Source organism: Dendropsophus ebraccatus, chromosome 7 (genome assembly GCF_027789765.1).
Source record: "Dendropsophus ebraccatus isolate aDenEbr1 chromosome 7, aDenEbr1.pat, whole genome shotgun sequence".
Taxonomy (NCBI): Eukaryota; Metazoa; Chordata; class Amphibia; order Anura; family Hylidae; genus Dendropsophus; species Dendropsophus ebraccatus.
In genome coordinates, this window is record NC_091460.1 from 124,471,062 (window position 1) to 124,498,520 (window position 27,459).

At 42.3% G+C, this 27,459-nt stretch overlaps 1 protein-coding gene across 1 annotated transcript; it reads left to right on the plus strand.

Moving 5' to 3' along the window:
- The first annotated feature begins 1,165 nt into the window (after nucleotides 1–1,165).
- LOC138797015 (alcohol dehydrogenase 1-like) lies at nucleotides 1,166–25,938 on the plus strand. Its single transcript, XM_069976791.1, has 9 exons — nucleotides 1,166–1,311; nucleotides 7,692–7,793; nucleotides 10,609–10,750; nucleotides 11,451–11,535; nucleotides 13,268–13,487; nucleotides 18,111–18,371; nucleotides 20,247–20,382; nucleotides 21,452–21,590; nucleotides 25,736–25,938. Exons 1-9 carry the CDS (start codon nucleotides 1,294–1,296, stop codon nucleotides 25,758–25,760), a joined length of 1,128 nt encoding a protein of 375 aa, XP_069832892.1. The 5' UTR covers nucleotides 1,166–1,293; the 3' UTR covers nucleotides 25,761–25,938.
- The last annotated feature ends 1,521 nt before the right edge of the window (nucleotides 25,939–27,459 follow it).

The window sequence follows — 27,459 nt, forward strand, 5'->3', positions numbered from 1 at the left end:
CTAATTGCTTTTTTCAGGACAGTAAGTTATTTTTGGTAAATAAAGTGGCAAATAAAAATGTTACGGATCACAGTCATAGGCTATCAAATGGAGGGAAGTTTAATGACAGTAACAATTTTAGGTATCACCTCTCCCACCCTACAAGATGTCACCACAACTTTCTTTAAACGGTTTCGCCAAACAGCATCTGAGTGCACTGCACATCCTTTTAGGATAATGCTGGAGGTCAGAATGAGCAACTTACCAGCCTGCTCCTTTAAAATATTTATTTGGTGCTCTGCAGTGATGAGTGCCGGAATGATGTCACTGCAGAACGCAGGCCCCACTCCTCATTAGGAAGGGTGGGCCAGATTGGTGCACTAAGGGTGGTACCAATGGTACCAATGTACCAAACCGCCTCATTAGCATATGGATTAAACTACACAGTTCCTGGTAACTATGCCAAAGATCAAGGTAAGAAACTTACCTTCATCTTCGGCACTCCATGGACTATAGGGACATATCAGCAGGTTAGATTCTTCTAACCTGCTAATATTTCCCTTTTATTGATAAGATAGTCAAAGCACTCTCTCATAGACCTCTCTGTACCTAAAATCTAGTGTTCCGACTGCCTCATTTGCTGACTGTGGGCAATAAATATTATATTCTGTGCTGTCTTAGCTTAACATTTAGCCCAATACTAATATATTTTCCTTTTCCTTTGCCTTCCCATAAGCTCAGTAGAAGTACCCTTCAGTCCTTCCCATTCCACCCCATTCTCCTTACGTCCTTTCTTTTCAGAGATATCCTCCTGAATAACATGGACAATAAGTAGTCCTCTTCATTATGTGCGTACGCTTAGTAGTCCTGGATATTCATGAGCGTCACAAAAAAAACCTCCGCCCATCAGCTGTTGATTGGCAGTTATCTATCCATGCTGTGTGTAGGCAGGTTTTTTTTTTTTTCTTACTAAAGAACGACGGTCATAAAAAGACTTTACATTAAGAAGATTGTATCAGAATCCTCCTCAATTTGTCTCTATCATATATTAGTACTGCAGTGTATGATCACCAAAGACAGACCTTCTTATCAACATGCGGGAAAAATGCTGTTTAGCTATTATACGTGAAATTTGAGAAGGTTGAGAAAATTCGATCAAAGGTTTCTTTCTCCCTGCAAGTAGAGATATGTCAGTGTAGAATAATTAACCTAGGGAGCACATATACATACTTATATAGGGCACAGTGTGGCATAAGACGGAATCTTCTGATGAATTCACTTTTTTATTAACTCCCTGACAGCACAGAAACAGAGATGGAGACGACAGGCAAGGTAAATCAAAGATTTTTTTTCTCTAGTACATTTACATTTATTTAACCCCTTAAGGACAGAGCCTGAAATGGCCTTAAGGACAGAGACAAATTTTATGAATATGACCTGTGTCACTTTAGTCATTAATAACTTCGGGATGCTTTTACCTATCCGGCTGATTCTGAGATTGTTTTCTCGTGACATATTGTACTTCACATTTCTGGTAAAATGAAGTCGATACTCATAACGAATCTTTATGAAAAACACCAAAATAACGTGAAAAATTGTGAAAAAATGCATTTTTCCAACTTTGAAACCTTCCTGCTTATACAGAAAATGGTTATGCCACATAAATTATATATTAAATAGCATTAGAAACATGTCTACTTTATGGTGGCAGCATTTATTAAACTATATTTCATTTTTTTTAGACAATAGAAAGCTTAAATCATTAGCAGCAATTTTCCAAATTTTCTGTAAAATTTCAAAATCAGATATTTTCAGGGACCTGTTCAGGTTGAAAGTGTATTTGAGGGGCCTGTATGTTAGAAAGCCCCACAAAGCACCCCATTTCAGAAACTGCACCCCCAAACTCTGCAAAAGCACATCCAGAAAGTGTTTTAACCCTTTAGGGGAGTCACAGAAATAAAAGCCAAGTGTGTAAGAAATTTGAAAATTTTTATTTTCTGTGCAGAGATTTTATTGTAATCCAATATCTTTTATAATGATAAACCTATTACCAGAGAAATGCACCCCAATATTGATTGCCCCGTTTCTGCAGTTTATAGAAATACCCCATATGTGGCCGTATTGCGCTATTTGACGCAACCACAAGCCTCAGATATAAAGGAGCGCCCAGTGAATTTCAACGCCTCCGTTATATTTGGTTATTTTTGACCGTACCACTTCAGGTTGGCAGAGTCTCTGGGGTGCCAAAACATTAAAAACACCCCTAAAGGGACACCATTTAGAAAACTACACCCCTCAAGGAATGTAACAAGGGGTGCGGTGAGCATTTGGACCCCAAAGGGGCTTCACAGATTTTCAGAACAATGTGGTGTAAAAAAGGAAAAATTCTATTTTTTACACTAAAATGTTGTTCTAGCCTTCATTTTTCATTTTTACAAGGGGATAAAAGAAAACAAAAAACACCAAACGTGTAGCGCAGTTTCTCCTGAGTACAGAAATACCCCACATGTGGACATAAAGTGCCAAGCGGGCGCAGGACGAGCCTCCAAAGGGAAGGAGCGTTTGGAAGCTGGATTTTACTGGAATGAATTTCAAGGGTCATGTCGCATTTACAGACCCCTCGTGTTGCCAAGACACTGGAAACCCCCCACAAGTGACCCCATTTTGGAAACTACACCCCTCAAGGAATCTAACAAGGGGTGCAGTGAGCATATGGACCCCACTGGTGACGGGCACAAATGTGGAACAATGTGACGTGAAAGGGAAAATTTTCATTTTTTCACTTTCTCGGCACAAATGTGGCCGTCATCAAGGGGTCCATATCCTCACTGCACCCCTTGATAGATTCCTTGAGTGGTGTAGTTTCCAGAATGGGGTCACTTGTGGGGGGTTTCCAGTGTTTTGGCAGCACGAGGGCTCTGTAAATGCGACATGGCGTTCATCATCCATTCTGGCCAAATCCAGCCTCCAAAATCCAAATGGCGCTCCTTACCTTCGGAGGCTTGCCCTGCACCCACACTGCACTTTATGTCCACATGTGGGGTATTTACGGACTCAGGGGGAATTGCTCTACACATTTTGTGTGTTTTTTTCTCTTTTAACCCCTTGTAAAAATGAAAAATTTAAGGCTAAACCAATATTATAGTGTAAAAAATGTAATATTTAATTTTCACGCCATATTGTTCCACATTTGTGCCCGTCACCAGTGGGGTCCATATGCTCACTACACCCCTTGTTACATTCCCTGAGGGGTGTAGTTTCCATAATGGAGTCAATTGTGGGGGGGTTCAACTGTCTTGGCAACACAGGGGCCTTTTAAATGCAACAAGGCCCTTGGAATCCATTCCAGCCAAATCCAGCCTTCAAAAACCAAATGGCGCTCCTTCCCTTTGGAGGCTTACCCTGCACCCACATGGCGCTTTATGTCCATATGTCGGGTATTTCCATACTCAGGGGAAATTGCGCTACACATTTAGTGTTTTTTTTTTATCTTTTAACCCCTTGTGAAAATGAAAAAATCAAGACAAGATCAATGATTTAGTGTAAAAATTAAACATTTTTTACACTAAATGTTGGTCTAGCCTTGATTTTTTTCCTTTTCCACAAGGGGTTAAAAAATGAAATGAACACAAAACGTGTAGGGTAGTTTCCCCTGAGTACGAAAATACCCCACATGTGGACATAATGTGCCATATGGGCACAGGGCAAGCCACCAAAGGGACAGAGCGCCATTTAGAGGCTGGAATGGAGGATGGAGGCCATGTCGCATTTACAAAGCTCCTGTGCTGCCAGAACAGTAGAAACCCCCCACAAGTGACCCCATTATGGAAACTACACCCCATAAGGAATCCAACAAGGGGTGCAGTGAGCATATGGACCCCACTGGTGATGGGCACTTACGTAGAACATGTGCCGAGAAAAGAAAAAATACCATTTTTTTCATTTTCACGTCCCAAATGTGGCCGTCACCAGGGGGCCATATCCCCGCTGCCCCCCTTGTTAGATTCCTTATGGGGTGTAGTTTCCAGAATGGGGTCACTTGTGGGGGGTTTCTACTGTCCTGGCCGCACAGAGGCTTTGTAATTGCATCATGGCATCCTCTAATGGGAATGGCAGCCATACCTACTTAGCTGGGGAAAAGGGACAATTCTAATTTATTTGGGGGTATTAGGCCAATTATTAGTTTATAAGGTTGGAAATGACAGGTGTCCATCAAATTCAACCTGTGTTGATCCAGAGGAAGGCAAAAAACCCTCGTGAGGCAGACGACAGTAGCCTCATCACTGGGGAAAAATTCCTTCCCGACTCCATATTGGCAATCAGAATAATCCCTGGATCAACGTGACCCCTGAAATAGGAATAAGGGACAGAATTTAGATAATGTAGAACTCCAGTGACGTGTGGTGCGCCTTGGAGCGATCCAGTATGCAGAGGCCGGGGTGATCAGCACAGGCGTCACACTGGAAAATGGTGTCTTTCCTGATCCCCCTGTTACGCCACACTCTGTACTTCTTCTGGGGTCTCCTGTTTTCCAGTGTGGGGGACGTCACCTGGAAAATGTTGTCCTGGTGCGATCCGGGGTCCTTCATATCCAGAAGCGCTGGGTCCGCTCCATGGCTGCTAAATATAAGGGCTGTATTACGGCTTCTGATATTTTTGGATTGTGCCGCAAGCTACAGTAGCTCGGGCAGCGAGGGACCAGAAGAGGGGGGCGCTGGTATAAATGTTATCCCCGTACGGGTGGTAACCTTTATCCAGCAGTGGGAAGATCAGTTCCTTGACGATCTCCCCACTAACTCCGAGGATGGGGGGGGAGGGGGCATCTGGGGGCAGGATTCGGGTGTCCCTTCCTTCATACACTGTAATGGTACATGTACACTGCGGAATGGCGAAGGATAACCCTTTGTGCATTCCGCAGCTGGCACCCGCCGGCGGACTGATGCAGGCGTGCGTCTCCGCTCGTGTCACACTCCATTGTATGCACGGGCGGATTCCGCCCTCTGTCCATAGAATGAACGTGTTTGTTCTTTGGACGGACAACGGAATCCGCCCGTGCATAACATGGAGTCTATGACACGGGCGGAGACGCACGCCTGCATCAGTCCGCCGGCGGGTGCCAGCTGCGGAATGCACAAAGGGTTATCCTTCGCCATTCCGCAGTGTGCACGTACTCTAAATCTGTAAGTGTACCCTGAGGTACTGTCACAGAGTTTGTAGAATTTCACGCCATACCGTCATCTCTTATTGGGACGGTACTGGCGGAAAAGACGTGTCTGGGGGGCAGCGTACGCTACGCTACCCCCAGACACGTCACTTGATGATGATGATGAGGATGAATGGAGGAAAGAAGGATCCCCCCCATTCATTCTCACTGGCTGTTTCGGTGTTGGAGGCAATAATAGCATATGCGTCCGACGCCGAAAACACCCTGGGGGCCATCTTTATACGGGGACTAGTATATGGGGTATGTAAATGTTTATTGTAAAACTTTATTTCATGTAGTGTAGTGTAATGTAGTGTTTTTTAAGTTTTTTTGACAGTAAGAAAATAATATCCCTACGCCAAGAAAGGAGCTGCTGATAAATGCCGCACTTACGTGCGGCACTTATCAGCAGACAGTGGCGGTAGGATATAGGGGGGAAAAACGCTCCTACGCCAAAAAGGAGGAGTTGCTGATCAGTGACGCACTTACGTGCGATGCTGATCAGTACTCAGCGGCGTTAGGGCGCAAAAAAAGTAAAAAAAAAAAAATTGGGGGGGAAAAAAAAAAAAAAATCGTTTTAACCCAAAGCAACTGATCAGTGAATGATATTCACTGATCAGCCGCTAGGGTGCAGTAGAGAGAAGATTGCCGGGGATTACCGAGGCCCGCCGAAAACGAAGACCCGAGTGTTTCCGAAGATTTCCGACGCTGGACGAACGAACCCAGAAGCGACGCAGATCTTCGCTCCGGACGGCCAGATCAGGTGAGTATGGTACACCTGCAGCACACACACCTGTTCTGCACCTCTCAGCTACCTAGCTGAGGGGTGCAGAACTCGGCAACACTGTCTTTTACAGTATGATCGCCGTGATGGGCCGGCCGGTACTGGCCGGCCTATCACGGCGATCGTGGGGGTGGCATCGGCGCCATCTTTGTTGGGGACACTAATGGCGATTGGTGCTATCTCGGACAGCACCAATCGCCATTGCTTTCCTGGCCACCGGGTCACCGATGACCCGGAAAGCTGTTTTCAGCTGCTATATGCTGATCTGTATTGATCAGCATATAGCAGCGATCATCGGCACGGGAGGGGTTAATCACCCCCCGTGCCGACGAGCAGAGATGGCCTGCTATACATTATAGCAGGCCATCTTCCCCGACCACTGTGTGTGAACACACAGCGATCGGGGAAACATCGGGCGTACCTATACGCCCGTTTGCGTTAAAGCCCACCCTGCGGGGGCGTATGGGTATGCCCGATGTCGTTAAGGGGTTAAATAACCTGGACTCAACCAACTGCAAGTGCAAACTAGATTTTAAATAAGAAACAAATCAACACAACAGGTGGTCGGAGCAACCCAGAGTGGCCTATATGCTGGCAATTGCCTAGCCACAACATAAACTATATGGTTATATGGAAAATCTACTTGCTAATTTCTTGATATTAGGGTTTTTTCTTACTTCTTTTTCGCTGCTAGATTGTCAATAATTAATATGACAGTCTGAAGAATTTTTTTAAAGGGAACCTGTCACCCCCCCATGCCTGGGTGACAGGCTCCCGACCCCCCGCTACAGCCCCCTATACTCACCTGATCCCGCCGGGTCCCGCTTCTGGATCCGGTCGGGTCACGGAGATCTCAGCCGCTGCAGCCCGGCGCGTGCGCTGAGCGATAAGTCCAACGCTCATGGAGAATGACGGAGCACTGGACTCTCCGTCATTCACTGATAGCACTGTGCTCATAATAATGGTCATACCTATTCTTCCCCGGTGTTCTCCAGCCTCACTCACCCCTAAAGCTTTTGGCCAAGTCTCTTCAGTTACAGGCGAGTCAGCCAATCACTAGCTGCAGTGGTGTCTCGTCTCGGCCTGTGATTGGTTCAGCAGCCTGTCACTGAAGAGACTGGACCAGAAGCATCAGTGTTGAGTGAGGAAAGGCTGGAGGACACCGGGAGGAAAATAGGTAAGTATGACCTTTATTATTTTTTACGAAAACAGCCAGGGCTGCACGGACATTGCAAACGATGTCTGTGCAGCCCTTGCTGAACGATTATTGACCTTTATATGGGCTTAGTAAGCAAGCAACTATCTAGCAGATTGAAGTAAGTTTACATGGAAATGTCGGCCCGTTTAATATGGCCCTAAGGAGATAAAAGCAAATGCTCCCCATGGCAATTGTATGAAAAAACCAGCAAAGGTAGCCTGTTCATCTATCTGAACAATGTCATATTCCCTGCTTGCTACCAGGGTCGGGCATTTCAAAGTTTTTATAACATTTACTTGTTTGTTCAGGTTTAGGAAACTCACACATCACTATTCCGTGCACGACAAGGTATTTGAAATATACTTGACTAATATTTTATTGTGAACCACAAAGTTCTTACCAATATAATGTGAATAGGACTTCTTTGCTATATACCATCTTTCTTTTTGCATGAAATTTTGAAGCACAACAAAAACACAGAAACCCGCATGTGTGAACATACTCCTAATGTAATTTTTTTTTTATAGGTGATTAAGTGCAAAGCAGCTGTGTCATGGGAAGCGAATACACCATTTTCTATTGAAGAGATTGAAGTGGCTCCACCTATGGCACAAGAGCTAAGAATCAAGGTATTTCTCTTCTCTTTACTCTCTGTAATGATTTACTTCTTTCCTGTGTACTTTAAGGGTGTTGAGTTTATTGCATTATTATTTTTTAGAATATGCATGTACAATAGCTAGGAACTAATGGTGCTTACAATATTGTCCAGGCAGCAATCAATCACTGGGCCAAACACATAGGCCCGGACTTATCAAAAGGTTTAAAATATCCACTGGTGTAAACTGCCCAGAGCAACCAATCACAGCTCAGCTTTAATTTTACCAGAGCTAAAAGCTGAGCTGTGATTGGTTGCTGTGGGCAGTTTACACCAGTGGATATTTTGCACCTTTTGATAAATTTCCCCCATAGTGGTCATGCACTGAATGTAACCTGAGTAACAGGTCTCCCAACACAACATTGAACAGCTGACACTGTCTTCACTTACCTGCATAGTGATATTCTGGAGTGATTAATCAAAAGTCTATCAGTTCTCTTAGGATTCTGTCTGTCTTAGTTTTATACTATTAAAAGGAACCAATCACCATATTTTGACCTCCAAACCTAAAAACGATTGATAATCAAACTCCGTCCATATCATATTCTCCTAACATATATTTCCTCCGTCTGTGCATTCCCGCTATCTGGTGAAAACATACTTTTATTATCTTCCGCGCTAGCATCGGGGCAGTCTTTCCTCCCTAACCAGCCATGGGCTGTGGGCTGTACTGCACTTTAATCACTCCTCTCTGGGCATGAATCCACCAATGAGTTTACCAATTTATTTTTCTTTCAAATCAACTAGTGCCAAAGATTTGTAATTTACTTTTATTTAAAAATCTTTAGTCTTCCAGTATTTATTAGTTACTGTATGTCCTGCAGGAAGTGGTGTATTCTTTCCAGTCTAGAGAGCAAGAGAGGTTTTCTAAAGGGATTTGCTGCTGATCTGGACAGTTCTTGACATGGACAGGGGTGGCAGCAGTAAGCACTGTGTCAGTCTGGAAAGAATACACCACTTCCTGCAGGACATATAGCAGCTGATAAGTACTGGAATACAGCTCCAACATCTACACTCGACTGTTTTCGTCTTCACTCTCCAGGGAATGTTTTGAGGCTATCTGGGGCATGTTCAGTACAGGAAACAGGCAGTGGGGTTTCATACTGCTGGACTGTACATGTCCGGCCAAGTGGAGATGTCGGAGCTGGAACAAACAGATGGGACGGCCTTTCTGTGACGTAAGGAAGCTACTGCACTGGGAATCAGGCCCAGAGAGGTGTGATTACAGTGCAGTACAGTCCACGACCCATCACTAGTTAAGACTGTGCCAATGCCTACTTAGAGAATATTTCCATACAGCGTGGGAGATAATAAAAGAATGTTTTGACTGGATAGCGGGAAGGAAGGAACGGACGGAGGCAATACACGTTACGAGAGTATGGAAGGAGCTTTATTAGCAATCGTTTTTAGGTTTGGAGGTAAAAATATGGGGGGAGATTTATCAAACATGGTGTAAAGCGAAACTGTCTCAGTTGCCCCTAGCAACCAATCAGATTCCACCTTTCATTTCTTACAGATTCTTTGGGAAATAAAAGGAGGAATCTGATTGGTTGCTAGGGGCAACTGAGCCATTTTTCTGGTGATTGGTTCCATCGCTTATGAAACAAAGTGGAGCTAGATGCTTGATCATTTCCAGATCTTAGCGACACCTGCTACTTGATTTGCAGACAGATTAATAAATCTGCGGCATTATGTCCATGTCATCTTCTCTGTTCTATAGACTGTACTTTACCACAAAGCTTGGCATCATCTGCAAAAAATAGAAACAATGGGGAAGATTTATCAAACATGGTGTAAAGTGAAACTGGCTCAGTCGCCCCTAGCAACCAATCAGATTCCACCTTTCATTCCTCACAGACTCTTTGGAAAATGAAAGGTGGAATCTGATTGGTTGCTAGGGGCGACTGAGCCACTTTCACTTTACACCAGGTTTGATAACTCTCTCCCAATATTGTTAATCCCATTCATCCTCTATATCATGAATAAATTAGAGAAAGAAGTTTTCCAGCATTAGAAAACACACAGTTACAGTACTTTACTGCAAGAATAGCACCACCCCTGTCCTCAGGTTGTGTATGGTATTATAATTCAGCTCCATTCATGTCAATGAAACTAAACTGAAAAACCCACACCCAAATGAAACACAAGAGTTGCTGTTTTTGGAAGAAATCAGCAATGTTCTTCTAAGCCTGGATAAGTAAAACAGTTCCAATACTGAACCTTGGGGTAATCGCTAGCTCCTCCCACCTGATCAATCTCATGCCATACCCCGGAATCATGGAGACCTCAACTATAAGGTTTAGGCAGTCTTGACACCAAATTATACTGTCTTCCTTTATATAATACCCTACAAACACTCGCTGTTTTTGCCTTTGCGATTTACAACCCCCCTGGACTCTTCTCTCATCTGTTAGGGAGTTCATTATGCTCTAGAATAAGAACGTTTAGTGGCCAGAAAATTCTGTGAGTTCTCAGGACTATTTTAAAATATAGCTAGTGAAGTAAAACCTTAAAAAACAAATTTTTACAAAAATATGTGATACAGGTAATTTTTGGATGAAACCTTTCCTTTAAAGACTTTTATATCAGCTGGCTTGCCCACATCTAGCATTATGAAGGGAGCTGGTGTCTACGTTCATGCTAGACTAGCTCCACCGTGGTCAGTGTTTGTGTTTACGGGCCATAAAGAATTTTTAGTAATGTGCTATACATAATTTATTAATATTATATTTAATATTGTAGCAAACAGGTGAGAACATGTTTTGATTTGTTGCACATATATTTCCTAGATTGTAACCACAGGAATATGCCGATCAGATGAAACCGCACGAAGCGGCAGTCTCGAACAAATTTCATTTCCAATTATTCTTGGTCATGAAGGTGTTGGAATTGTGGAAAGTGTAGGTGAAGATGTTAAAGATTTTAAACCAGGTATGACTTGGCTCTTTTGAAATTGACTTCTGTTTCTGTTGCTGCCCAGGTTTCCTAGATATTCCATGCACTAAAGTCGAATATCTCTGGGTCATATTTTCATGAGACACCTACAAACGCGAAAACATATATAAACTAAAAACAAAAACGCAGCCCGTCACTCCAAGTTGACCATTTTATTAAATGGGGAAAAAATGATCGCCAGTCATCTGCTATAGTCCCAAGAGTCTTGGAACCTGTTAAAAAATAAAATAAAATAAAAATAATTTTTAAAAATGGAGATCGGCCACCCTCTTTGCTTTTTGTCCTGGAAACCCAGTGGCATTAGAGAATTTGGTAAATTAAGTTATTTTCCCACTTTTCTGGGGTCACATTCTTTCTTTCTGCTTTTGTTGCACATTTTCTACTCTGCACACCAACATCCTCTCTGGTGTTTACCTTGTAGGGGACTTCCTGTTCCTGTGTATATTACGCCAGAGGGCACAGACATCATTCTGTACCATTGTTCTAATTTGAAAATCAAATCACTGAATTTTTCTTTCATTTTAATAGCTTGGGATAGGGAGGAGACTGTAGTCATATACATTGGTCTTAAATGGAAGCAGTAGAGCAAAAGATCCATTTCTTTCTGTCTCAGCAGCTTGCAGTTGAACATAATGGACTGTCCCTAATTCTCTAACAATCAGTATCGTACTTGCAGGTGACAAGGTTATCCCACTTTTTACTGGTCAATGTGACCAATGTCCCGCCTGCAAGGACCCAAGGAGCAATTTCTGCTATTTAAAGTAAGTATATCTAATATATATAATGTACAATAGGAAGGTTGAACATCACTGTGAGGATTTTAAGTCGGAACATAGGCTTCTAGCTTGTGGTTGCACCCACCGGCAGCCGAGTTCCAGGCTCCACTCACAGTAGATCAAACAAGAAACAGGCGACACTCCAGTATGAAGTGTCAACGTGCGACGGTTTTACTCTGCCATAGAGTCTTTCTCAAGCTTGAGTCAAAACATTGCACACACACGGCGATTATCGACCGTTACGGACGATAATCGTCACGTGGAATAGAAGGCAACGATCAGCCAACATCATTCATGTTGGATGATCGTTGCGCTTTTTGTCTTTCAAACGTGTTGAAAGACAAATGACTCGTACAGCAACGATCTGCTGCCATCGCTCCGTGGAAAAGGAGCAGCTGCAGAAGACCGCTGCTGTATGCTATGGGCTGCCCGGACCATCTAGCGATCGCCCAGGCAGCTCCCCGTGTTCTTTTGCTCCTCGTTCCCCGCTCGCTCCATAGAGCTTTCCCTTAGTTCTGGTCAGTCTCCCTGTCCAAAATATTGAAAGATGCCCACACAACATTATGCCACCACTACCATTCTTCCCTGTAGAGATGGTAATGGGCAGGGGATGAGCAGTGTCTGTTTCCTCCAGTCATGATGCTTAGCATTGAGGCCAAAAAGTCAAAATAATGACATTTAAGACCAAATAATAAAATAAAATAAAATATAGATAGTGTCACCAATAAGAGATCTAGGCAATCCACTCCTTGAAGCCCCATGCGTTTTGCTCTGTTGAAGCCAAACTTACCAGAACACATGGGGCAATAGAGAGCGGACCGTCAGGATCTCCGAGTGGTAAAACTAACCGTATTTCATTATTTCTTGATTCACTAGCATTGATTTTTGTATTGTGATCTCAACCTGGACAGACTTTGCACTTTGTACACTACTTATTTAGGCCCCCTTCACATGTCCGAAAAAAACAGCCGTATTTCCTATCAGGAAATCCGGACGGATTTCTCGACCCATACACTTTAGTCACGGACACCCTTCCGGATTTTTCGGTACAACTCCCATCATGACCTGTCAGCCAGGCATTATGGGAGTTGTAGATCTGCAAGTTGTAACCATCCAGTTTGCAGAACTACATCTCCCATTTTTTTCTTCTGATCAGGAAATCCTGAAGGATTTTCCTGATGGTTTCCTGAAGGTAAAAACGGATTACTGTCAGGAAATCCTGATACTTTCCTGATGACATTTGAGGCCTCCTGATCAGGTTTTCCTGACAGTAAAAACTGACACGGACGTGTGAATGGGGCCTTACATATATTGTGCCCATTTATTGTGGTAAATTCAGTCTTACTATTTTGGGGTCCCCTCTGAGGGCATGAGATATTGGTTGCCCTCATATATGGTGGGTTGGTTGTAAATGTTTTTAAAGGGGGCGGCTCTTTTTGTTGTCCTTTATGTATGGATTAATAAATTTTACAATTGTTATATGGAATATTGTGGTGTATATCCCCTTGCTACAAATATGGCTGTGTGACATATTATAATCAGTAAAATTATATTATATTTTTCTCAAAAGGAATCTTGATAATCTCTTCCATTAGTTTACTTGAACTACTAGGTAAATGCTCCACCCACCATGTAGATTGATTCTTGACACAACTGAATTGTTCAGTATATAATATTATACATATTGAGATCTTTACAATTCTCTCTCTTCCTCCAGCATGAGCAAACCTCAATGTCTTATGGCTGATGGAACAACTAGATTTACTTGCAAAGGGAAGCAAATCCACCATTTCATGAACACCAGCACATTTTCTGAATACACAGTTGTAAATCAACAAAATTGTACAAAAATTGCTGATGAGACACCTCTTGGTAGTGTCTGCCTCCTAGGATGTGGCTTTACTACAGGATATGGATCTGTCGTGAAGACTGCTAAGGTATAAAGTCTCCAAAGTAAAGATATGGCTGTATAACTAGAAAAGGGAAATAATCTAGCTTATATATACTGTATACAGTGGCTCTGACTAATCTGATATATCTAATGAGAATAATTATGGACCACAGTACAAGTTGTCCAGATGCTTATTGAAGCTAAATGTGTGTTTTGAAGGAAATAAGTAGACATATCTCACAGGGCTTATCTTCTCCATGCACAACGGATCAGGCATATTGAAACTCACCATGTTCCATCTCTCCTTAAAGCAAAATCTATCATCGGAGACCATTGAGATTCCCCCATAGACAATAGACCAGCTAGTCGCCCTGAAATTAAAATGGCTTGGCTGACTTTTACGTTACTTGTATGGTTAGGCGAATGTACCATCAGGTGCATCTCTTTGTGTTTTTTTTTTACCTTAGCAAATCAGCACTGGTGCAGGGATGGCAGTGGCACAGTAGTGACTGGCCTTAATGACCAAGCTCATTTTTCATAATCTGACCTGTCTCTCTTTATTTCATTATAACTCTGCAATGCTTCAACGTATGCTCACAATTCTGGGACTGTTTTCTCGTGACACATTGTACTTTATGTTTTTGTATTCAATCAGTCAATATTTTTGGTATTTTGTGGGAAAAAAGTGCAAAATGTTATGAAATTTTTTTAAAAAAATTAGCATTAGTATGACTTTGAAAATTTCTGCTTCTAAAAAATTAGGTCACACCACATAAATGAGTTACTATACGTTTGCTATGTGCTGGCATGATTTGGTTAACATATTTTATTTTCCTAGGATGCTACAAGGCTTAGAAGTTTATCAGCAATTTTCACATTTTCATGAAAATTTCAAAATTCTATTTTTTTAGGGACCAGTCCATTTGTGAAGTGAAGTGGAGCAGCTTGTATGTTAGAAACCCCCATACGTCACCCCATATTAAAAACTGCACCCCTCAAAGATTTAATTGAGAGGTGTAGTGAGCATTTTGACCTTACAGGTGTTTGAGGAAAGCATTTCTTATTAGGACATAAAAAATTAAAGATTGTCTTTTTTCCATTAATATTTTGTTTTAGTTTAAAATGTCATATTTTCACAAAGAACATATGCAAAAATTCACCCCAAAATTTGTAACGCAAGTTCTCCTGAGTACAAAAGTACCCCATGTGGGGGTATAAACCACTGTTTGGGCATATGGCAGGGCTTAGAAGGGAAGGAGTGTCCTTTTGCATTTTCAGTGTATATTTTCATGGAGCAGTTTCTGGGTGCAACATGCGCTTGGAGTGCCCCTGTAGTACCAGCAGAGTGGACCGCCCCCACAAGTGACCCCATTTTGGAAACTAAACCCTTCAAATGAATCATCCAGGGGTGTAGTAAGCATAAACACTCCCCAGGTGTTTGGAGAAAGTATTTAGCAGTGGGCAATGAAAATGGAAAAAAATTTCCAGTAAAATTAATTTTTGGCTTGAGATTTCTAATATAATAAGACAGACAAGGAAATAATACAAAAAATGTGTTCCCCAATTTCTTCTGAGTACGGCAGTACCCTATATGGGTCACAAACTGTTGTTTGGGGAAAGATGCTCTTCTCACATATTTTGTTGAAAGTTTTTAGGGACCATGTGCGTTTGCAGCACCCCCCCCATGATGCTATTACAGAGGAAACCCCCAGAAATTACGCGATTTTGGAAACTGGACATCACATAAAATTCTTCTAGGGGTGTAATGAGCATTTAGACCTCACAGGTGTTGGAGGAAAGTCTTAAGCATTTTGCCATGAAAGTTAAAATCTACATTTTTTACTTTATTATTTTATTTATGTTTTTACACTTTATTTATTTTATTTATTTTTACACTTTATTATTTTGTTCCCCTATGGGACTTAACGCTGCAATCGTTAGATCGCTAGTATACCACATAGCAGTACATCAGTGCTGCTATGTGCCATACCTGTCAGTTTTACACTGACAGCCTGTGAGACAGAGCCTGTGGCGCAATCTCACAGGTTACCATACTGGGGGCCATGTTTAGCAGGTACACAGTGCAAGCACACACACATCAGGGCCCTGTGATAGCTAGTATAACACATAGTAGTTTATCAGTACTGCTATGTGCTATAGCCTGACATTGACAGGTATAGCACATATCAATCCTGATGTACTACTATGTGTTATACTAGCTATCACAGGGTCCCGATGTGTGCAATCTATAGGATTGACAGGAGGAGGGAGCTCCCCCTGTCACCCATCGGGACCCGTGCAGTGTGATGGGGAGTCCCGACGTGTGGCTGAGCCTGCTCATAATCAGTGGAGCCTGGCCCCCCGGCGTATCTGCAGATCTGACCTAGTATATAGGAGTGACAGGAGGAGGGATCTCCCCCTGTCACCTATGGGGACCCTCACAGCGCGATCGCGGGGTCCCGATGTGTCCCCCAGCTTGTGGAATCAGTGCACCAGTAACTGCAGAAGCCTGTGAGATCGCACCGAAGGCTCTGTCTCACACACTAAGTGAAAGCCTGTCAGATCCTGCGGCGCGATCTCACAGGCTTCTGTGCAGTAGTTACTGTAGTGTAGTAGTAGCAGCAGTTACTGGTGCAATGATTCTACATTGCACATCGGGACCCAGCGATCGTAACTGCTGCTACTACTACACTACAGTAACTACTGCACAGAAGCCTGTGAGATCGCGCCGCAGGATCTAACAGGCTGTCACTTAGTGTGTGAGACAGAGCCTTCGGTGCGATCTCACAGGCTTATGCAGTTACTGGTGCACTGATTCCACAAGCTGGGGGACACATCGGGACCCCGCGATCGCGCGGCGAGGGTCCCGATGGGTGACAGGGGAGATCCCTCCTCCTGTCAATCCTATAGATTCCGCGGTCAGTACTGACCATGGCATCTATAGGGTTAAACTGACCGTCGGGGCTCAGGTGTGTTTCCTGGCTGTTGCTAGGAGACCCTGGGGCCTGCCGGTGCCCAAAAACAGTAAACATCACTGTGCGATTTTGCACAGTGCTTGTTTACTTTCATGACGTCCTGGGACATCATGATGCATTAAGCACTGGCATTTCATGACGTCCCAGGACGTCATTTTGGGGCAAGGGGTTAATGACCAAGCCGTTTTCATACTTTTTCATTGTCGCCTTCGAAGAGTTGCACCGTTGTTTTATTTTTGCCCACATAGCCAAATGGGATCTTGTTTTTTACAGGACAACTTATACTATATCTATATTGCCGCCATTCAGGTTCATGAAAGTTATTGATTGAGATTTATCAACCCTTTTTTTGGAGGAATAATAGAAAAAAATTCATTCCTTTTTCTTTTTTTTAAATATTAAACTTATGCTATTCAGCGTGCAGTAAAAATAACATAATAAATGTATTCTATGGCTCAGTATGATTACAGTGATACCAAATTTGCATCGTTTTTACTTTATTACCCCTTTGGCACAGTAGAAACTATTTTCTTGAAAAAAAAAAAAACACAACTAAAATTTTACCACATTGCAAGATTCATAACGTTCATATTTTTCTTGTGACATAGCTGTTTGCGGGATAATGTTTTGTGGGAAGATTGATACCAGCTTTCACACACACACACACACACACACACACACACACACACACACACACACACACACACACATGATCTCCTTTATGTTTTTCTGAGGCAGACTGACAAAATAAAGCAATCCTGGCGCTGTGAACCATGCGGTATGAATGACAGTAGAATTTTCTAGCTTGGGTCGTTACGGATATGCCAATACCAAACATGTAAATTGTCATTTTATCATGGGGGGGGGGGGGGGGGGTTGGGGGGGTGTCAGCGGCATTTCATGGGTTAAACTACCCGGAAGGGACGATTCTCTGCTTCAGGTACTTACAGTGAGAGTCCAGCTGTCACACTGACAGCTGATCTCCCGCGATACGGACACAGGAGTGTGGCATTTACTTATTCCAATAGGTCAGAATAAGGCCTGCTTCTTAGGTCAGTAAAAAGGCGTATTAGCGGTCACTAAGGGGTTAAGAACTGCCGCCCCCAGTGCCAGTCTATTCACGAGCTGTGTTAAAGGGGGGACAGGGATCCATCACACTGGGGGCCGGCGGGCCAGCCCCCAGTGCTTTGGGGCAGGCTGGTGCTCGTAAATAGACTGGCGCTGTGTGCGGGAACTGGGCGACAGTTCAAAAAAAGGACTGGGGCATCGGCATCCCTGTGCTGGCGCTGATCCGTTAAGGAAAAAATCTTAAAGCGATGTACCTGATGATACAGTTGCTTTATCGCAAAGGTATATTCACTTGGCAGATATACTGAGTTTTCTGCAACAGAAAAAAAAACATCGTTTTTTTAGAGATTAGCGCAATTCGAGCATGCTAGAGTCCGCTTGTTTGGCATTGGAATACCAGTGGTTGAGGATGCTGGATGCAGCTCTAGGGACTCTGGGAAAAGTTGCACTCATCTCTATTCCACAGCTGAGTGTTTTTGAATTTTTTCCTGCAGCATATGCATGTGTTTCCGTAAAGCCCTATTTAGAAGACTAGGGAAGTCACAAATAATATTGCAATGATTCTATAACATTAATATTTGCATTTTAACCTCTAGTATTTTGCATCGACCTCTAATTTTGTGCAGGTACAACCAGGATCGACATGTGCTGTGTTCGGATTAGGTGGAGTTGGACTTGCAGTTATCATTGGCTGTAAGTTAGCAGGAGCTTCTCGTATCATTGGAATAGATATTAAAAAAGATAAATTTGAAAAGGCCAAAGAGGTTGGCGCAACAGAATGTATTGCCCCACAAGACTGCGACAAGCCCATTGCACAGCTGCTGCTTGAACAAACTGGTGGGGGAGTAGACTATGTATTTGAATGCATTGGCAATACTGAAACTATGGTAAGTAAATGCCAGGAAATAACACACAACAATAAATCTGTTACCTGTCACTCTAGCACAATGGCTTGTAAGTAGCCACAACAGCTGAAGGCCAATTTCCGAAGAGCAATTATCACTTAAAGCGTAACTATCCTTTCATCAAATTTTTGTCAGCAGGGATCCGGATGCTGATACCACCGCGGATCAGCACAAAAATGTCTAGGCAAAACACCCCAAAAGATTCATGGGTAGGCAAGTCACGGCAATGGTTTCCATTAAGTTGAGTGACCAGTAAAACACTTGAATGCTCATTAATTGAGTTGAGCATTTTTCAAAGCTCAAATGCTAGATTTGAGTAACAAGGCCCAACCAAATCAATGAGAGACTCGAGCATTTTACCAGGTGCCTGCTACTCGAGAGCGGAGAGTGCGTTGATCATGTAGGGAATTTTACTTCTAGAAAAACAATCATTCGGAGTTAAAAATACAAAACATATAAAAGTTACATTGAAAAAATGTAATAGCTTTATGCAAAACACATTACAACTAAATACGAGGAATACTTGCAATTGCCAGCATTCTTCACATTACCTGGCTTATTTCTATGTGTTTAGCATAAAGCTATAAAATTTTTATCGATTTAACATCCCATGAAGGAACAAAATATAGAAAAAAAGTGTTTTTTTTAAGGAGCTATAACTGACAACCGAATTCGAGCACTATGCTTGCTCATCAGTAGTCTCCATCACTGTCAACTGCACTATTCCTAAGGCCAAATGAGGAATTAGAGTCATTCAGTTATTAATGAAATATTTGAATTCAACATCAAAATTTTAAATGTTCATTTGTTAAAGGAGAAGTCCAGCGAATATTTTCATTAAAGTATTGTATTGCCCCCCAAAAGTTATACAAATCCCCAATATACACTTATTACGGAAAATGCTTATAAAGTGTTTTTCCCTGCACTTACTACTGCATCAAGGCTTCACTTCCTAGATAACGTGGTGATGTCACGCCCCGACTCCCAGAGCTGTGCGGGCTGTGGCTGCTGGAGAGGATGATGGCAGGGGGACACTGAGGGACACAGGGCACTGGAGGGACACTGAGCATCCCTCTGCCATCATCCTCTCCAGCAGCCACAGCCTGCACAGCTCTGGGAGTCGGGTCGTGACATCACCATTTTATCCATGAAGTGAAGCCTTGATGCAGTTGTAAGTGCAGGGAAAAAGCACTTTATAAGCATTTCCGGTAATAAGTGTATATTGGTGATTTGTATAATTTTGGGGGGGTAATACAATACTTATATACTATAAAACTTTTCTCTGGACTTTTCCATTAAAGGGGTACTCTGGGCCGGGGGTATTTTTAAGGATTGCTGGGGAGGGGGTGGAAATTAGAGCCGGAGGTCACTTACCTCTCCCGTTCCAGCACCGGTGCCTGGATCGCGCCTCCCGGTACTCCCGTCCTGCGGCCACTTCCTGGTCAGAGCTGCGGCATGAGATGTGACGTCACAAGGTAGCTCTGCCATTCAGCGTCCTAGGCGGGACTTCGCTACGGCCGCTGATTGGCAGAGCTGCCTTGAGACATCACGTCTCATGCGGCAGCTCTGACCAGGAAGCAGCCGTGGGACGGGAGTACCGGGCGGCGCGATCCAGGCACCGGCGCTGGAACAGGGAAGGTAAGTGACCTCCGGCTCTAATTTCCACCCCCTCCCTGGCGATCCTCAAAAATACCCCCGTCCCGGAGTACCCCTTTAAAGGAAAAGTCCAGAGAAAAGTTTTATAGTATATAAGTATTGTATTTCACCCCCTCCCTGGCGATCCTCAAAAATACCCCCCGCCCGGAGTACCCCTTTAAGTTTCACATTTGATCCCGGTACTATGCTTTTGTCCTACAGACATCTGCCATACATGCAAGTCATTTTGCTTATGGAACAACAGTATTAATTGGAATAACAGGTTCATCAAAAACCATTACGTTTGATCCAATGGTATTGGTGACTGGACGCACACTGAAAAGCTCAGTTCTTGGAGGTACGGTAATGTATATTTTCTCATTGTTCCTACATTGCTACTTCAGTAAAAACTATACAAAAGATTTCTAGAGGAGGATTATAAGTCTCCTGTTGTTGTAGTCTGCAAACAAAGGGAAATTGGTAAAGTACAGTATAAGGAAAATACTGACCCTTACGTTAGTGAAAGGAGAAGTTCGGCGGGTGGGGCAAAAAATTATTATAAGCAGGGGGTGGGGGGAAATTAAAAAAGACAATGGGGGAGATTTATCAAACATGGTCTAAAGTGAAACTGGGTTCCACCTTTCATTTTCCAAAAAGTTTATGAGGAATGAAAAATGGAATCTAATTGGTTGCTATAGGCAACTGAGACAGTTTCACTTTAGACCAGTTTGATAAATCTCCCTCAATATGCTTACATGTACTGTTTTCCGCCCTGCACCGCATCAGCAGGCTGCCGTACCCCTGCCTGGTGTCCTCTTCTCCTGGTTTCTAGGTACGTCAAGATCCAGGTTGAACGTCACAAGCGGGTGGGACATTTCTATCACACAGCAGCAAAAACGCCACCAAACCCATTAAAATGTCACCGTCCGATATACTGCCGGAGGAGCCAACTGCTGGGGACTGCTCAGTGACTGGCTGAGTGGGGCATCTGTCACCCAGGTCATGACATAGCCGAAGGGGAGCTGAGAAAACAGCGGGCTGGGGTTCAGGAGCGGGACACGGTGCTGCGCAACTTCTTTTTTATGTTCTTCCACTCTGTGTGCCCACCAGGGACACAGAGCACAGGCTGACAAAGCAAAGAATGAGTGAAAAGTCTGGATGTCATTCACATAGCAAAACCAAGGGTAATTGTTAAATGTCCAGAAGGACCTGAGCAGAGAAGAGATGGGTGTGGTGCAGAAACAATTACCAGAGCAAAAGAAATAGAGCTATGTTCAGACAGTGTTCAGACTGGTGCAAATGAATCATAGAATTCAAATACAAAATCATGACTAACAGTGCAGTCTCCGCCATATACCACAAGTCTAGGACTGCCCTGAGGTCCAAACAGGCACAGGCAATATGACAATATGTCTTTCCTTTTTTAGGTGTGAAAACCAAGCAGTTTGTTCCACAGTTGGTTTCAGATTACAATGCCAAAAAGTTTGATTTAGACAAACTAGTATCACATAACCTAACACTGGAAAAGATCAATGAAGGATTTGAGCTCTTGCGGGCTGGTGAAAGGTATGTTTTGTTTAAGCAATGTATGCTGGCTATTAAAAATACCTATATCACATTCCGAACTTAAGTCAGAGAATGACAATGACAAAAACATTTAATCAGTTTTAAGTTTGATTAGGGATGGTCCAAACCCGGACTATCGGCAATGCCACGGCCTATGGCTGTGGCTGTATCCCGGTTTTCCAGGCAGTCCTACCGCTGTATCCACCCTTTGCATGGAGGTTTAAGACAGCGGGAATCAATGCTGAGAGTCCAGGTTCGCACGTACCCGAACCTCGGCAGGTTTGGAGCATCCCTAGTTTACAGGGATGGACCAGCAAAAAAAAAAAAAAACACAAGATGTCTCCCTCATATTTATGTGCTAAAAATAAAAAATTACAATAGAAACAAATTAGAAAAAAAACAAACAGTATGAGTATCTGACACATTCCCTGTAAGCAGAAGACATGCCTTTTATTCAAACTGAGCTTCCCATCTTTGTCAAGTTAGTTATTTCAAGATTTCAAGTTGGAAGAGGGATAACCAGCAGACTGGTGCAGGAGCTAACTGCAGGGACCCCCGACTAACAACAAGAATGAAGGTCAATTGTCTTAGTGAATAAAGTGGCAGCAGGCAGGTTCAGGGCTTGGCAATGTTTGGAAACTCATAAAGAATTGGTGGACCATAGGCCAAGCATGCATGCTACCCATCCATTCTTGTCATCGTAGGGGTCTCGGCATGTGACTAACTACATAACTACTAAATGACTTACATACTAATGTTCTGTGCCTGTAACCATGTGGTAGCTAATAAGTCAGTGATACCATGATTAAGTATTTAACATACCCAAAACGCCTTACTTGTGACATAGAGATTGTATGCAATAAAGACGTTTTGAATCTAGAATACCTTGTTGCTGAACCTACTTCTTGATGTGGCAGCCGATCAGTCAGATGGGAAGCTCAGTTTGGTGACAGCACTGTCTTACATAACTCCCAAAATCTAATTGTGCACTTTTAGCAATAGAAATTGGAGGTCAAACACTAGGTTTTACCACTAGATAGACCATTAAAAAGTTGTGCATTTTTAATGTCCTTTTTCTGGCTCACCAAGTGGGTAGGAAGGGGGGTATTGCATGAGGGAAGGCGTAAAATCTACTTAAGGTGGCCTCAGAAGCTCCGGATTCGTCAGGAAATTAAAGGGGTACAACAGCAAAAATCTTTTTCTTTGAAATCAACTGGTTTCAGAAAGTTATATAGATTTGTAATTTATCTCCATTTAAAAATCTTGAGTCTTCCCATAGTTATCAGCTGTATGTCCTGCAGGAAATGGAGTATTATTTCCAGTCTGACACAGTGCACAGTGCTCTCTGCTGACATCTCTGTCCGAGACAGGAACTGTCCAGAGCAGCAGCAAATAGAAAACCTCTCTCCCCATAGAAAACGCTCTGGACAGTTCCTGTCTCGGACAGAGGTGGCAGCAGAGAGCACTGAGTCAGACTGAAAAGAATACCCCACTTCCTGCAGGACATACAGCAGCTGATAAGTATGAGAATATTTTAGATTTTTAAATAGAATTAATTTGCAAGTCTAGATAACTTTCTGAAACTAGTTGATTTGAAAGAAAAATATTTTCTCTGGAGTACCCCTTTAAAGGAGAAGTTCAGTCAAAAGTATTTTTTAATATGTTATTACTTATGGAAAGTTAGACAAATTCCTAACGAACATTAATTATGGGAAATGCACATATAGGGCTATTTCCCTTATTTTAGTAGATCATGGAGTGTTTAAAGGGGTTGTCCAGCAAAAATATTTTTCTTTCAAATCAACTGATATCACAAAGTTATATAGATTTGTAATTTAGTTCTATTAAAATAAATTTCAAGTTTTCCCATACTTATTAGCTCCTATATATCATACAGGAAATGTTGTTTTATTTTCAGTCTGCTGACATCTCTGGTCGAGACAGGAACTCTGTCTCGGTTTTCTATGAATCCACATAGAAAACCATTTCTGCTCTGGACAGTTCCTGTCTTTGCCAGAGATGTCAGCACTGTGTCAGACTGAAAATAAAACAACATTTCCTGTATGACATATAGGAGCTAATAAGTATGGGAAAACTTTAGATTTTTTAAGTAAGTTTAGAAGTAAATTACAAATCTATATAACTTTCTGACACAAGTTGATTTGAAAGAAAAAGATTTTTGCTGGACAACCACTTTAGATTCTCTCAAAAACCGTGACGTCACGAATCAGGTGTAATTCCTATGGAGTGTCCAGCAGGGGGCGCACTATATGTAGAAGTCTATGGACTGCATTGAAGTATATAGAAAAGTGTGTAATGTAAAAACTAGACTTTATTAACCCCTTCAGGACCAGGCTAATTTTCGTTTTTGCTTTTCGTTTTTTTTTCTCTTTGTGCTTAAAAGGCCATAGAACTTGCATTTTTACACCTACAGACCCACATGAGCCCTTATTTTTGAGGCACTAATTGTACTTTGCAATGACAGGCTGAATTTTTGCATAAAATATGCTGCGAAATCAGAAAAAAATTATATGCATGGTAAAATTTTCTTTGGGGGGCTTCGTTTTTACGCTGTGTGTCCTACGGAAAAACTGACATATTATTTACAACGATATGTAACATGTATAACTTTTATATTATCTGATGGCCTGTAAAAAATTTAAACCATTCTTAACAAATATATGTTCCTTAAAATTGCTCCATTCCCACACTTATAGCGCTTTTATCCTTTGGTCTATGGGGCTGTGTGAGGTGTCATTTTTTACTCCATGATGTGTTCTTTTTATTGGTACCTTGACTTTTTGATCGCTTTTTATTACAATTTTTCTGGATTTGATGCGACCAAAAATGCGCAATTTTGCACTTTGGGATTTTTTTGCGCTTGCGCCGTTTACCGTGCGAGATCTGGAATGTGATAAATTAATATTTTGGGCGATTACGCACTCGGCAATACCAAACATGTTTATTTATTTATTTTTATTTATAAAATGGGAAAAGGGTGGCGATTCTGACTTTTATTAGGGGAGGGGGCTTTTTATTAATAATGACACTTTATTTTTAACTTTTACACTTATACTAGAAGCCCCCATGGGGGACTTCTAGTACAAGTGCACTGATCTCTCATTCAGATCTATGCTGCATAGATATGGAGCATAGACCGATGAGGTCGGCACTCGTTTGCTTCCGGCTGCTGCAGCGATCTCCCCACTAGACACCAGGGAAGAGCTGCTCTAAAGTCTTCAGATGCAGCTGTCAACTTTGACAGCTGCATCTGAATACTTAATTAGCGGGCACGGCGATCGGACCGTGCTCGCTAATAGCCGCGGCCCTGGGCTACATGCGACTCTCGGGACCGCTGCGTTTCAGAGCGGGGTCGCCGCACGGCCCCGCTCCGAACGCCCCCACCCGCACGAGGACGTACAGTTACGTCCTTGTGCGGGACGGGATTAATGGACTATGTGTATAGAATAATTTGGGGAGCAAGTGTCCTTGCTCCCCAAATGGAGGGCACCAAGCAGGGAGGGAGAGAGGTGCCGCTGCATCTAACTACCTCCTCCCTCCCTCCCTGCTTGGTGCAGTGGGACAGAAAGACACTACTACTCCTGCCATCATCTGTACATAGTATGAGCAGATGATAAGAGGAGTAGTAACAGAGAGATCCCCAGCACCAAGTCCCCACCTCAGCCGAAAAAGCAGATGATGGAAGGAGTAGTAGTAGTGTCTTTCTGTCCCACTGCACCAAGCAGGGAGGGAGGGAGGAGGTAGTTAGATGCACAGGCACCTCTCTCCCTCCCTGCTCTGTGCCCTCCATTTATAAACTTCTAAATATAGTGCGCCCCCTGCTGGACACTCCATAGGAATTACACCTGATTCGTGATGTCACGGTTTTTGAGAGAATTTAAACACTCCATGATCTACTAAATTAAGGGAAATAGCCCTATATGTGCATTTTCCATAATTAATGTACATTAGGAATTTGTCTAACTTTCCATAAGTAATAACATATTAAAAAATACTTTTAGCCGGAGTTTTCCTAATGATTCACCTTGTCATTAGTTGCCATCACTGGTGCCTCTAACTAGTGTCATTTATAGTATGTAACATATGTGGATTTTACAATGTGCATTTTAACTTTTTTTTTGCAGCATCAGGACAATATTGACACTTTGATACTGAACCCCCCACATCGACTGTTTTTGCATGATTGTACTGGAGATGCTGTAGGATTTCATGCATCTGTTCCTAATGTAATTCCAGAATTCGGTCATCTTTTGCAGTTCAAATAAATGTGCATATGGATTATGTGGAACACTGATGCCTTGTGATGTGTATATATAATCACCTGTACCAGACAACTTAAAATAAAAACTGTTCTACTACATTGCTGGTGTCATTTGTCCTACTTTAAAGGGAACCAATCAGCGCGATTGTGCTTATATGGTACTCTGCTGCACTGTACAGCTCTGCTATGCAGCTTGGGAATAAACTGGCGACATGCTCGGGAACTGGGTTAAAAAAAAATAACAAAAATTATACTTTTCAATTACTATTAGATGGGAAATAAAGGGTGATATATGCCACCTACGGTGGTCTTGGTAGGCTTGGTGAATAGTTTACGCCCTGCATCAAATTGGTCTGAACTCAAAGTTCTATTAGGCTGGGTTCACACTGTGTTTTTGCAATTGTTTTTTCTCTTCAAAAGGCATTTGTGTGCATCTGTTTTGATCTGTTTTTCTATTGACTTCCATTATAGAAAAAAAAGGGATCAGTTCTTTTTTGTACGGACACAAAAATGAGGTTGACTGTGTGTTTTTGTGTACGTTAAAAAAAACGGATCCGTGTTTTATAATTGAAGTCAATGGAAAAATGGATCAAAACAGATGCACACAAATGCATCTATTTTTTCCATCCGTTTTTTTTAAATAAAGATGAAAAAAAAACAAACAAACAAAAAATAAATAAATAACAGATTGAAAAAACACAGTGTGAACCCAGCCTAAGTGTCTATAAGTTTTTGGCGTGATCCCCTTGTTATTTTCAGTTTAGTTCCTATATGCCCCTAGTATGTTTGTAATGGCAGGCTTTTTGTCATTGAAACTATTAGAGATGAGGCCGCCCCATGTGTTCTCTCACCAACAATTACCTCTAAATCCAATCAGAATTGTTTTAGTATTCAGAGATTTACAGAAAACATATAAACAATATTACCCTTCCCGGTGGGAGATTACTAGCTTGAAAACTTATTTAGAACAGAAAATTGTATATAGAGGTTTTCATATCAATATAACCCCTAATTCTCAGCAAGAGTACCCTGAAATTTTACAAATTTTTCTTACTGATAATTCTTTACACATACCGGTCAATCACACAGTCACACCCTTATGAATGTAGACTCAGAAGTAGATGTTAACCAGATTCCAGATCCAGTCCGAGAATAGGACCTAGAGTGAGAGAAATACAACAATCTTCTGTTCAAATATGTACAGAACCTGTCAGTCTCAGACTACCCCAATACCAATGGCCCATCCAATATGGACTATGGTTCTGTGGCCTCATTGTCCTTATCCACAGTCTTACAATTTACCCCCGTTGCACCCCATCTTGTCAACACAACAGCGCCTTCAGTGTCATTGGGAGGCAATAGCCCTTCAAAGATTTGACATCTTTTTCTTTGACCGCTACGAGACAGAGATGAATGGGGATAGCAAAGCAAACAGCCGCACTGAATTGTCCAATAGACAAAGTACAATTTGACCAGTTTGCAAATTTACAATCTATCATAGCTTACATTCTGTCTCATTCAGAGCTCTGGTCTTTAAGGGTTTATCTTTTTATCCAAACCCCAACATTTTATATTTTTGAATGGACT